The sequence below is a fragment of the Benincasa hispida genome, chromosome 1, assembly GCF_009727055.1.
Source record: "Benincasa hispida cultivar B227 chromosome 1, ASM972705v1, whole genome shotgun sequence".
Classification (NCBI taxonomy): domain Eukaryota; kingdom Viridiplantae; phylum Streptophyta; class Magnoliopsida; order Cucurbitales; family Cucurbitaceae; genus Benincasa; species Benincasa hispida.
Window position 1 is genome coordinate 32661424 of NC_052349.1, and position 14383 is coordinate 32675806.

Here is a 14383-nt window from a genome sequence, read left to right on the forward strand (position 1 = left end):
TACTCGAAATATAATGAAAATGTTCAACCTTTAAATTTTAATAAGGTATACATTCTTCCATTTAAACATTACAAAACATACAGAAAACAAATCATCTCGGTGTAATCGGGGATTCTCAACTCCCATGGGATAAATTTCCAAACACATCGTATGGGAAAGAGTTCGCTACAATAATTATGTTTAAACTCTTATATCTATTTTGAAGGCTTTAACAACAAAATTGAAAGCTTAGATCTTAAACATCTTACAGTTCGAACCAAAGAACCAAATATATAGTCTTAACAATTCAGACTACTTGTAATTAACCAAATAACACTACCCCACACCACTGAGTGGACCCAACTGGGAAAAGAACATCTAATTATGTAGATCAACTCAACCATAAAAGCAGTTTAAACAAGTCCAAGTGCATGGAGAGAGAAAGAGCTAGGCAGTGGGCAAGCATTCCATTAGTAAATCAGGGATTTCATTGGAAATCACAATAAGTTATTTCTCACCATGATGCATTACAGGTACTGAATGTCTGTTCCAAACAGCACACAGAAGGTGTTCACACTGTGGGGAGCGGAACATTTTTTTTTTTTGTTGGATGAAACTAAAAAAAATGGTGCTTACAACTGGTGTAAATTATAATTGATTAGACATACAGTACATACAGATACCACCTCCGGTAGGCCACACAACCCATGTAGAACAAACAATACTACGGCAATGACCACCAGGTGCATTCAATTCATATGAAGATGTTAACTCCAGAAAAGGCAGGAAACAGCGGCAAAGAATTAAAAGGGCAGAGAGGAGAGAAAGAGACAGACAGGAACGGTACCGAAACTGGAAGAGATCAGCAGCGTCTTGCACAAAGGGATGATCATTTACGTTCACCAATTCGGCAAAAATCATCCAGGCACAACACATTTGAAGCCAAACCAGACACCTAACTGCGCACTGGACCTGTTACCGGGTCACGACTTGAACCAGAATCCTTCTGCTTCAAAGAAAGGTTAGCAAATTGATTATCGAGGTCTTTGCTCGGCGTACGCCGATGACTAGAAGAAGGTCGTAGTTGTTGTGGTTGTTGCTGCTGATGATGTTGCTGCTGATGCACATTTCTTAACCTTCCAATCTCCCTCTCCAGTACTTCCTGCTCCACTGGATATAGTTTCATCCCTTAGCTTTCTTGTAGAAATAAAATGGGGAATATCGTACTACTCAAGAGTATGGCAGGTAAGAATTCTATCAAAACATGGAATTGTCTACAAAGTAGCAACTCCTCTCTCTAATGTTAATACTTGTGCATATATATTTTACCCAACTAGGTTAGCATTACCTTAGCACCCTCACCAAACAGCACAATCACAAAAAAAATAAATAAATAAATAAATAAAGGTTTCACAAAATATATGCACAATAAAGTTCAGAACACTCAACAAAACCTAAAAAGGTCGGTACAAAATCAACTGCAAAATAAAAGTTAAGATGCCACCACAAAGAAGGGAAAATAATACTAGAGTCGTCAACACGGTGGTCTTCTCAATATGAGAAACCACACACCCCATTTAAGAAAACAAACATAAGCACTTATTCCAAGCTAAAATGTCAACGTCAAAGTGATGAGATCATGAGTGGAGGGTACGTCACTGTATGGAGAATCCCTTCCCAACAGTAATTAGCATCAACAAAAGTTTCGGGCTAGAGTGACCAAATGAATAGAAGCTGCCACGTTGTCCTAAAAAGTACAAAACTAAAGGGATAGCAAAATAACCTTTAACAAAACTTCTGTTAAGTACTCAGACAGATGAATCCACCGCAGTAATGACCAGCCACAGTTTAACGCAACCAAAATAAACAGCCGAACCTAAACTACAGAAATAATGTTATCAAATGGGCTCAGAGAGACTCTTAGTGTCTGAAGTTACCAGTATCTGCCATGAGAAGGGTGGTTGTCTGATCTGTAACCATCAAAATTCAAAGCTTCTAGCCATTGTTAGCATGAAGCTTTGGGACGAGCTCCGTGTATCAAAACTTGGCAATGGTTTATGTGCAAACTTTTGGCATCATACCCAAGCCCCAGTATCCTCCTTTTAAGATCAGGTTTCCTACATTTTTTGCTATCATGGCACGGGGAGCTATTGGGAGTGGTGTGATCCAAAAATGTACTAATTTTCCAGTACGAACAGGTAAAACTAATTTACTCACTATTTCCTAATTTTGAAAGGAGGGGGAGAAAAAAAAGGGGGAGCTCACTGTCCAGAATCAATGACTTCTTCTACCAGCATGATTTCATACTTAATGCGAGCAACTCTAATAACAATTCATTTGGCATACTATTAGTATTATTTTTTGACATGTGGTCATTAAATCGACTAGTGATTTTTTTAGTTATCTTCATCAAAATATACATATATATATATTAGACAACATTATTTTTTCGATATCTAAATTAATTTTTGGATCATAGTATTCAACCTCAATATTAGACATTGGATGTGGATATCCACTCAATTGTTTTTCTAAATTCATTTAAAAAGCAAGTAGAAAATGAGTTCTGAATTTTGTAAATAGGGCAAATCAAATAATATGATCGGCATTGAAGTGGTGTGAGGTCCAAAAATGAACTTCAGAAACATTAAAAATAAAGTTGCACACTAAATAAAAGATAAATATAATGTTGATGAAGACTATTAAGAAATCACTAGTTAATCTAGTAAACAAATATTAATCAATAATATCAATGAAGATAATGGATTGTAATGGAGTTACACGCAACAAATCAGGGCGGTTCTGAATTCACATGCAAATATATCAAGTTTGGATCACAAGAGCTTCAACCTTTTTTAAATTAGTTAATTACTTGTTTGTGCACACAATTCAAAAACTTTCCAAAAAACGTATAATTTCAGAAAACCTAATAATGTGTATATATATATATATATATATGAAAGATAAAAGATATGTTTAAACATATTTTAAATGGGTCTCTGTACTTTTGTTGTAGTACCATTTTAGCCCTTACACCATCATATGTTTCAATTTGCACTATATACTTGAGAACAAAATTTTCTAATGGTCCTTTCATATCCATCTCTTAGTGACGTAAAGATCCACATAGCACCGTATTAGCTCACTAATGGTGTTGCATCATTCATCAAGTACAAGAACTAAAATGAAATAATGTAATATACAAGGATAAAATAGGGACCAATGTCTAATTTAACATTATTAATTATTATTTTTTATAAAGAAAGCCCATAGGAGGGTTTTTTGTTTTGGTTATTTGGGGTTTGGGTTGATTTCTTATCTATTTCTCGTCAAATGAAATTCCTTAGTCGGTTTCCTCATTAAAAGAGAGCGGCTACATTAATCATTTTCCAGGAAAGAATACCCTCCCTTAATCTATTTCTAGCCCATCAATAATTCTGTCAGTTCTACGTAATAATACCATGAAGTCCTTTTGCAGATAAATACCATAGTTGATGATTCAAGTAAAATTTACCCAAAAATGTCTAAATTAAAATATCTACCTATATTTCAAATCAATCTTACCAACTTACCTATCTACCAACGTATCTATCAATATACAGAGAACGCGAGATATCTCGAAAATAAGGGCTTACAGTATTTAATTAGCTGCTCTTGAGCTAAATTCTCTAACCGCTGCTTGAGGGCTTTGTTTTCCATGCTAAGAATAAGATTTTGCTGGTTGAGAAATTCGAGCTCAGCTGAGACTTCAGAGCCCTCTGCCTATGGAATAATAAATATTGAGGTGATATTTGAGCTTTTACATCAACTGTATGAACCTACTAATTCATAATTTCAGCATACAATACTGACCTGCAAAGCTTGTACTTTCCTTTCAAGCTCAGCTATATATTGAAGTTTCCGGACCCTTGAACGCTGAGCAAATTGCCTGTATCATTTGAATTTTAAATTAAACCATGCAAGTTGCAAATGCACTTAACAGGATCACGGTTATCCGCTCTTAAATAAAGGAACGGCATTATCAAGTATTAATAAAACCATCTTAATGTCATGCTATGTCAGATTAATGAAAACAAAAATATAAAATAAATATTAAAAAAAAAAAAAAGAAACATTCACAAATCATTGAATAACACCCAGTGAAACAGTATATAGCATAATAAATAACGAGACACGAAAAGCACAAAACTTGTATTTTGTGAAGAGCAAGAGGGGGATAATCAGCATGAGAAGAAAATGTCCTGCACTGTGAGCATCATTGTTGTCATATCATCATAAGTAAAAATAAAATATGAACCAATTGCAAACACATTTAAGATAGTAATCAGGACCTTGCAACATTTCATGGTCTACAAACTCAAATGATATTGCATATTTAAGTTTTTTGTGGCCAAAAAGTTTTACAAGTGACCAATGTAGAGAATTCAATGATCTCTACTGTGGCATCCAACACTGAATTAGATGGAGAATGACCAAATAGCAACATAACATTTCATTCATAGAGCACAAACTAGGACACCATCGAGTTATTCAAGGAGGTGTCTCCTTATTTTCCATCTTATGGTTCCGCCACAAGAGTTAGGAGGTGTCATCTCCCTTTGTATTTCTTATTGTTCATTAAAATGAAAGAATGAAAGGTCGGCAGTTTCTTTCTTCCTTTTTATATTTGTGAGTGTCTAAGCTAGTTTACGCACCTCGACTAATCTCACGAGGCAACCTGTCTGACTCCTACAACATTTGGATGCCAAGGAAAGTTAGGATTCTTTTTCATTTTTTTATATCCATCAATGTATAGGCCAACTTGCGTACGCCTCGACTAATCTACCTAGACAATCCACTTGACCCTACAACATTTTGGTACCAAGAAAACTGATAAATTTCCCTATTTTCAACTATTTGGGGGCATAGTTTGACTCTAATACAATATCATAAAACATTTAACTGTTAAATTTTTGGCAAGTTTGACTTGAAAACTTGAAAACCAGAATTTAAGCCATGCTACTCGAATTTGAGCTCTGTAGTAGCTATTCTCTTGTTGACAGGAGAAATTACGACAATTCTATGTAAAAATTATATCAAATAGTTTTTGAGGAAAAAATATAGGAATGTTCCAAAACAATTTATTCTTAATGCATTATTGTAGAAATACAACTCAATAAAGTCGTTTACTCCTATACCAGGTTGAAAGATTATAAGTGATGATAAGTGTTTGAAGATAGAAAGAGAATACTAGGTATGGAGATTTGATATAGGATACCATTAAAAAGTAAAAGAATGTGTAACATAAAAGAAAATAGTAAATAAATAAAGTCATAAAATAGCAGATAAAATAATGCCTAATAATACATGGGCTTTTTAAACACTTCACGGCATATATAAAAATCTTCAATGAATTATAAAAACCTAAAAGAATTTTAAATACAGCTATAAGTGATAAGCAGGAAAAAAATAGGGAGAAAAAAATAAAGCTGCGCATATTCAATTAAAACAAGCACTGTAGGTCTAGATGTTAGCCAAGATTCAGTCCAGCGTGTATATACAGAATCACAGATGCTAAAATAAAGTAAAACATCATATACATACTGTTTGGCACGTTTATTTTCTGTATCAGACACGGATGATTTTCCAAGAGAAGCATCTTTCCTGTCAGAAGAGACTTTTGGATCGTGTGAACCAGACTCATTTGGATCCTGTTTCTCACTTGCTGTAGAAGGCAAACCATCTGCTTCCTGCGGAGTGCTTAATGGTCCTGAGGTATGAATACCAATGTTCTCCCTAGGAGAATGAAGAGCAATGGGATTATTCATGGTAGATAAAGATGACTCCCACACCCTATTTTTCTGTTTTGTTACATTCGGTTCAGTATAGAGTGAAGCATGCCTTGCATCTCTCTGATGATCAAATTCTTGATATAACCAAGAGTGTCCAGGAATTGCATTCGCATATCTAAATTCCTCTTGCATGATACTATCAAAATTAACGTTAGCAGCATCTGTATATGCAAAGGAGTCACTCGACGAACGTCGATGACCAACTCTGCGAACAGGGGTCTCTGGCTCATTAAGAAGATCATCAAGCCAAGAAGGCTGCTCCTCTATTAAATTACTTTCGGAAGAAGTTCTTTGATGGTAGCTGTTACCATCTCTTGGTCTCTGAACAGCTTTTGCTCCAATTACAGTATTAGGAACATATTCCGTATATGATGGAGAAACACTAGGAAAGGGACTTTTAGGAGGGAGTAGTGCATGTTTCCCAGAACTCATAAAACTTCTAATGTTGGATGACCCTTTAGAATTTGCCATAGTAAGTAATATGAAAAATTCCTTTTTCTGTAACATGATAAGAAATAAGTCAGAAATAAATCGACATGGTCAATGGATTAAGGTTAAGAGGCAGTAATAAAGGGCAGTCCAATAAACATCTGTAACTATAATTAAAACCCTTTGCACCTATGCTAAAATAACGTATTGCTTTCATCTACATTTTGCCATGTGCACGTTAATGTTGCTCCGAAACCATGAACTATGCCACAAAGTGGCACTGAAAAACAGAGACATTCAATAGCAGATCAGCCAAAAAAACATCAAATACTCAGAGAACTGAACACCAAAACTTCACAATTTATGAAGAAGTGGGAGTAGCTAATGTGTAAAGAAAACAAAGGGAACCCAATTCAATCAAAAAGAATAAAATAAAAATCGAAATCTTACACAACACCATACCTGCCCTAGGTTTTTTTTTAAAAAAAACATATACCCTTACCTATTTAACTACAAAACTAGGGAGAGAAGATTGATATCGACCATTATCTCCTCAACTAAATAGAAACATCGGGTCATTCTGGAGAATAGGATTTTTAAGGCTCCAAGTCACCAACTAACAAAAAGAAAAATATGTAAATTCCTCCCCTTCAATTCCCTCCTACATTTTCTCAGCAACCAAAACAAAGAAACCCAAAGGTTGCATTAAAAATTCAATCGAATTGGAAAAACAATTTCAGTGATGAGAACAAATCGAGAAGACAAAGAAACAAACAAACCCGAGATTTGAAAGGTAGACGAGAAAACTGGCGAAGAAATGGCATAAAATCAGAACGAATTCGATAAAATGCAAGCGGGAAAAATGGGAAACAATTCTTGTGTTCAACAAAACATAAAGGGGAGAGATAGAGAAACAAACCTTTGTGTGGCGATTGAGTGAAGAACGAAGATCTTCGAAGCGTAACGCGAAAAGGGAATGAAATCAAAGCGAAAAATGTTCTCAAAAAAGTTCACCTTCTCTTTAGGGTTTGTATTTTGGACCCCCACCTCTCAAGATGCTGAGCTCTCTCTCTTCTCTCTCTTCCCTTCTCTTCTCTTCTCTTCTCTTTTTTCTTCTTCTCTCTCTTCCCTTCCCTATGTTTGAGACTGAAATTAAGTTGGTGCAGGTGCAAGAGCTTTAGATTGAAAAAAATAATTAATTAATTAATTTAAACTAATTATTGAAAAAAAATGAAAAAAATTATATATTTTTCATCTTCTGGTTCTAGCTTTTGTTGTCTCCATACCTAACTGGCCAACTCAAGTTTTTGTTTTTTCCTTTTTTCGTTTTTTTTCCGTCAAATGATCCATATATTTGTTAACAGTTATAATTGTTGTTGTTTTTTTAGTAAATAATAAGAAGAATCTTCGACCTCAAAGAAATGAGTACAAATACGTGTTTTATAGTTTCATTGTTATTGTTTTTTGTACTAAATTATAAAAAAAATATTCCTGAAGGTTGTATTTTGTTTTAAAATATTTATAAACTTTCAAATTTTACATTAATATCCTTAGATTTTAAGAATGTTCAAAATACTTTTCTTAGTAAGAGTGTACCTGGGTTTGGTTGGATTGATAGTGTTTTTTGGACAAACTCTAAAACTCAAGCTGCTTGGATTGGCAATCCAAAAGATCCGAACACAATCTCCAACCCAATTATGGGTTGTCGGATTATAACTTATTTTTTTCTCATTAATTTAAAGTACATAAAATTATCTACAACACATGACTAATAACTAAAATCTCATATAATTCAAATGTTAAAAACCAAATATCTATGATATTTATTTCAAAGTTTAAACAAATACAAATATCATAACAATTTTAAAAGAAAAATATTAAAAATTCATAAATTTATTAACCCAAAGTAGTCAACCTATAAACAAAGATATATATATANATGTATGCATGTACGTTCGGGCTGGATTGGATCAAACCGAATTTTTACAAGTTCAATTCAACTCAATCCAAGAACAAAACTAACTCAACCCAACCCTTATAGTTTGGGTTAAGTTGTCAGATTGTTTGGACTATCGAGTTTTTTTAAAACTCCTACTTATTAGGACTAGTACTTTGTTTTAAAATATTTTTTGAACTTTTAAAAATTTCATTAATATCTTAACTTTATTTTTTTTAGAAAAATAGAAATATTTCTATCATTAGTAAATTGATGAAAATTGCTTATAGTTTGAAATATACTTTCAAAAGTTGCATTAATACCTTTAACTTCAAAAAAATTAAAAAACATATTAACAATCGCATATGGATGAAACCCTTTATTTATATTTCATCATTTCCCTCTTCTATTTTCTCTCACTTCTATCTATTTCAATCTATGACCTAATAATTCCTCATTGCTCTTTTTTTTTTTTCTTATCTAGATGTCAATTAACTTATGTTTGATGGATTTGTTAAAAAATAGTTAATATGACATAGACATATTAAACAAAAATTTGGTGGAGATTTATTGTTTATTTTTAAAGTTCATGAACCCGTTAGAGATAAAACTAAAATTTAAGAATCTATTCAATACTTTTTAAAATTCTAAAAAGGACTAAACTTTTAATTTTAGCATTTCTTAGGTTTGTCTTCTTTCTTAAAATATGGTGAATCTATATCCAAATTCAAGAAACACAACAAGTATTAGAAATGACTCCTTTTCGCTAGAGTTTAAAGTGCCTTATATTTTGAAAATGTGTTTTAAAAATGGATAGACAAACAAAGTGTTTCTAAACTTAATTCTTAAAATAGAAAATGAAATATGAAAACTAACTCGGTGAACTGACAAATAAATTTACAAAAATCCAAAGTAACGATTGGGTTATACTATCTTGTGTAGGTTTAATTAATCAAGATTAATCTTCAGTTGGTGAAGAATGCTTGAGAAAAGCTCTGTTTCTTCGGATAAAACTCTCTATGTTTTTCTCTCTTATTCGATAAGCACTGTTAATTCCTCGATGTGTATATACCCGTTACTCGATGAGTTCTGCTCATTACTCAATGATTTTTTTCTTTTTTCCTCGATGATTTTATGTTCTTTCTTCGATGGAACTCGACGAGTATTAATCTTTACACAATCCTACTCGATGAGTATTAATCTTTACTCGATGCAACTCGATGAATGAAATTCTCGACTCGATGAGAGAAATTCGTGACTTGATGCAACTCGATACTCTGAAAACGTTATGATTTGATTATAAGATCGTGTTCTCGTTGATTTGCAAAGAAACAAATGAAGATTTAAGAAGAAGATAAAGGGAAGAAGAAGGAACACACAGAGTTACGTGGTTCGGCCAATAAGCCTACGTCCACAGGAAGGTTCTTTTCTTTCTCACTTGAAGATTGTTTGCTTACAATGTATGTTGTTTACAGAACAATAAAACTTTTAATACTCTTTTTTTTGTTCTGATAAGTGGTATTTATAACACATACCATCTAACCATTACAAGATAAAGTTTGTTATGTAAACTAAACTAGTTGAAATGGTATTTGAGTCGCTATTTTTACAGTAACCATAATAAGACATGAATTTAGGTGACAAAATTAAGCAAGTAAAAACATGAACAACTCGACATAAAACATATCTAAAACTAGGCAATAAAAATGGCCACACCCAACAACGTGAATTGTCCTCTAGTCACAAATTTAAATGTAAGAGAACTGCTTAATCAAGGCAGTGTATTATTACTTTCACTACCAAGTTCCGTTCATTGAGAGGTTTAGCCCTTCATGATTATTCATCTAATTAGTTGTGTTCTTCTTTCAACAGAATCGTCGACTACCAACAACTCAATTAAATCGTGTTGATCTTGACCTAGAGGAATGGGTATATGGAGCAGTCTCAACGACTTTACTGAGTGTACAAGGTGAAGAATAAGCTCCATCACATGTAGAGATCAAATAAAAAGCGAATAGAGACATTGGTACTCCCTCTCTAGTCCGTCCCCCTCTCCCCACACTCGTGGGGATGAAACAACCTCCTGCCATATAAAAGAGATATCGACGTTTCGTTGGAATAATAATGGTATGTGATCTTTCATGTTGAGATGTATTATTTCATGAATAAACATATTTTTTCGTAATTAACCAACTTGAAGAAGAGTTATGACTATTCGGACGGCCACGAATAGTCTATAAATATATGTCTCTTCTTCGAATTGCATCCAACTTTTTCATAAACATAAAACTTTTCTCCCTTTTTATAATTTTATGCAAGTTCGGTTTATTTCCACAAAGGGTAGTTCGTTGGATCTTGTGGACGATGTGCTACTTCCATAAGAAAGTTAATCTGTTCTATCATGAGAGATAATTACTCAAGAAACTCAGACACTAGAGTAAGTAAAATTGTCTTAAGGAAACAATATGAAGTCGTTGGATTTAGATTCTCTTCGGTATACCAAGTTCTATATTTTCTAATTTTTTTATCATCTTATTATTCATATAACAATATTTGACTTAAACTAATCGAGAGAGATGAAGCTCCACCCCATATTATAACATTCGAATTGAAGTGCACAACTAAAGATATAATTTTAGTTTGAACATAAATAATTCGGTTGAAAGCAAAATTAAAAGTTGAAAATTATGAATTATTGGCTATATATGTTAATAAACACACACAAGGTAAGAAGTGAATTATTGTATGTAACTTTTTTTAAAAAGAAATTATTTTATATAACTAGTCATGCATATATTCTAAAACTTGCTTACATCCTATTTTGATTTATAAGCTTTTGTGTTTATATTCTACCTAAATTTCGAAACTTGTGAATATTATATTGTCGGTAATTAGATAAATTTAATTAAAATGCTAACAGAACAGTTTGATTTTTTATTTATAAGCTTTTAGTTGAAGGTTATTGTAAAATGTAACGTCAAAGTAATTAGCATATATTACTTTCTATTAGAACAAAGTTTAAATCTTCCCACCTCATTTGTTATATTAAAAATAAAAGTAAAAAGTAAAACTTATAATGAGTGATTAGTAATAGATTTTCAAACCTAACAAATTTTTCATTAAGATATAATAAATGACAATTGACCAGCACTAAAATAATGTTTATGTAAATTTGAAGAAAAAATAAATATCTAAAAATGGAATAATTAAGATCTATTTAATAACTATTTTGTTTTTTATTTTTTATTTTTGAAAATTAAACTTATTTTCTCTCAATTTCTTATAATGATTTGCATGTTTCTTGAATATAATGATTGAATTTTTAGTCAAATTCCAAAAACAAAAACAAATTTTTAAAAGCTATTTTTTTAAGTTTTCAAATTTTGGTTTGATTTTTTAAACCATTAGTAACAAGTAGATAACAAAGGAAGAATTTAAAAGTGGAAGATCTATAGACTTAATTTTCAAAAACAAAAAACAAAAAATCAAAAACTAAACTATTACTAACCAGGACCTAAAATATAATATTTACAATTTTATTCAAATATAAATATATAGAATTTTTGTGTTATGAGCATTGTGAGTGTGACTGTTGACTATTTAATTGTCAGAATAATCATAAACAAATTAAATTTCAACATTGAATTATGCTTTTAAAAGGAGGAAAAAAAAAAGGCTGAATTATGTTTCTACTTCTTTTTAGAAATATTATTAATATTATCAATAAAATGTAAAATGGCCTCATGAAATCCCTATTAGATTATCCTCAGTTGTTTCTTTTTTAGAAAGTCTGTTTAAATTAACTTTGAAACGGTATGATGTAGCAAACAATTCGAGAAACTAATGAGTATGAAAGGAATCTATCTTAATTTCAAGGGAAATTATCAAAAATGGAAAAAATACAAACTATTTTCATCCTATAGTAAAAAATAATATCAACGGAAATTTTTATAAAATTTCAAATATACCTCGTGATTTTTTTCTGTAATTTTCCCTTCTTCTTCTTCAATTCCTCACCGATTTCTTCTTCTTCATTGATCGATTTCATCATTTTTCTTCTTCTTCTTAAAAGGTTTTCATCCTTGTTCGTAGATTTTTTTTGTAGAGTTCTTCTTTTCCTCCTTTTTCTTCTCCTTCTTCTACGTATCACTTTCTTAGTTGTTTTTTTTTTTCTTTTGGATTTTGTGACTGTTTCTTTTTCATTTCCTTCTTCTTATTCACATTTTGTTAACTAGTAATGTCTTCCAAATATACGATGGTGATGTCTTTATTGATCATTTTCAAAATCTTCTTCATAATTCCCAGGCAACAAAATTGATTGTTTCTTATAAAATCATAAAATATATTACCAAAACTGCATAATTTTGATGATGTATTGTATTATTATTTGTCTCTCTTTGTCTATCTAGAAGATCTTCACTCGACTTATAATAGCTAATATGGTTGGAACATCCAATTCTTAAAATTTTGGACACGATCCACATTTTTATATAACTGTTAGAAGAAAGAAGATATGCATATCTATAACGTAGCTTACATGAACTCGTTCCAATCAGCATCAGAATCCTATGAGTAAATCAAATTTTAATTAATAGGCATATGATATGTTTATAAAAACTTGTAAAAAATAGAAACAAACAAACAATAGTTTGCAATTTGTTTTGTCTTGCTTCAACCCAAAGTTACCTCTAAATCTTCATTTTATATTTAGTCGACGAATTCAAAGGTTTACCAAAGAGACGGACTGATAGACAGATATAGAATTCTATCTTTATATATCACTAATAGACAAAAATAAAAGTCTACATTTGTCTATCAGTGATAGATAGGTATAGAAATTTATTTTTGTCTGTCACTGATATATAGAGATAAACACTATCTCTGACTATCATAGATAGACAGAGACAGATGCATATCTTTGTCTATCTCCATCTCTTTCTTTTTTTCTTGTTTTGTCTAATTCACTACTTTTCATTGTATTGTATTAGTGAGATAAAACTATACGTTTATCGTTGCCTATTACTCATCAATGTGATTAGGTGTATCGGTGATAGACAGAGATAGAAGTTTATCTTTGTCTATCACATATAGATAGAGATAGATGTCTATCTCTGACTATCCCAGATAGATAGAGATAGGAGTCTATCTTTGTCTATCCCTGATAGATAGACAAAGATATATGCCTATCTTTATCTTTCATTATGTTTATCTATCAGTGATAGATAGAGATAGAACTCTATCAGTGTCTATTGATAGACATTGATAGAGTTCTACTTTTGTCTATCACTTATAGACAAAGATATAACTCTATTTCTATCTATCAGTATTAGATATTTTCATTATGTGTTTCTTACAAAATCTTAGTGATAATGCTATAAGAATTATGAGGTTGGTGAAATTTTGGTAGATGACTATATAGACTTTAATGGTTTATTTGGTTTAATATATGCATTAGTAGGTTTGTCAGTTTTATTGGATTTCAGTAAAAATAGTATTCAAATTGTGGTTCCAATAAAAAATGACAAAGATGTGTTTCGATATCTAACTTTGGTTAAAGATGCAATTAGTAGACATCCATTAGTTGCTCATGTAAGTGTTTGTTCTTTGGAAGGGTCTTCTACTGCTATTAGTAGTGTAGGTGAAGATCGTTATAGAATATTATATTTAGGTTCTTCTTCTTCTTCAAGTGATGAAGTTATAAAAGATATTTTTTTTATGGTGATTTGAAGGTAAAAAGTGTATTTGAAAGTAAAGAAGTACTTTCAAAGTATTTTTACATAAATGCAGTGAAGAATAATTTTCAATTTAGGACTACAAGATCAAATTTGAAGTCTGTTGAGTTCAAATGTTTGCAAGAAGACTGCAAATGGTATGTTAGGGCATCTCAGTAAGTACATCTCTGATTATAACTGTCAATTGAACACAACTCAGAGTTGTTACAGGCAAATTCTTTCATCGGTAATTGGCAATTGCTTGATAGATGATTTTAGGTTCATTTCTACTGATCGGTCCATTCCTAGAGATATTATCCATAAGGCTCGTACAAAACGTGGAGTTAATATAAGTTATCAAAAAGCTTGGAGAGCAAAATAACATATAGTAAAGATGTTAAAAGGAGATACAGTTGAATCATACACCTTGATTCCAAGATTTTCTAAAAAGTTGAATGAAATGAATCCAGGTATGATCCATTTTGCTAAGCAAATTT

The 14383-nt window shown here is 31.6% G+C and overlaps 1 protein-coding gene across 1 annotated transcript; it reads right to left on the reverse strand.

Moving 5' to 3' along the window:
* Window positions 1-428: 428 nt before the first annotated feature.
* Window positions 429-7417, reverse strand: LOC120084897 (uncharacterized protein At4g06598). Its single transcript, XM_039040711.1, has 5 exons — window positions 7159-7417; window positions 5563-6308; window positions 3832-3907; window positions 3615-3741; window positions 429-1149 (listed from the first exon to the last, which is right to left on the reverse strand). Exons 2-5 carry the CDS (start codon window positions 6279-6281, stop codon window positions 935-937), a joined length of 1137 nt encoding a protein of 378 aa, XP_038896639.1. The 5' UTR covers window positions 6282-6308; window positions 7159-7417; the 3' UTR covers window positions 429-934.
* Between the last annotated feature and the right edge of the window lie 6966 nt (window positions 7418-14383).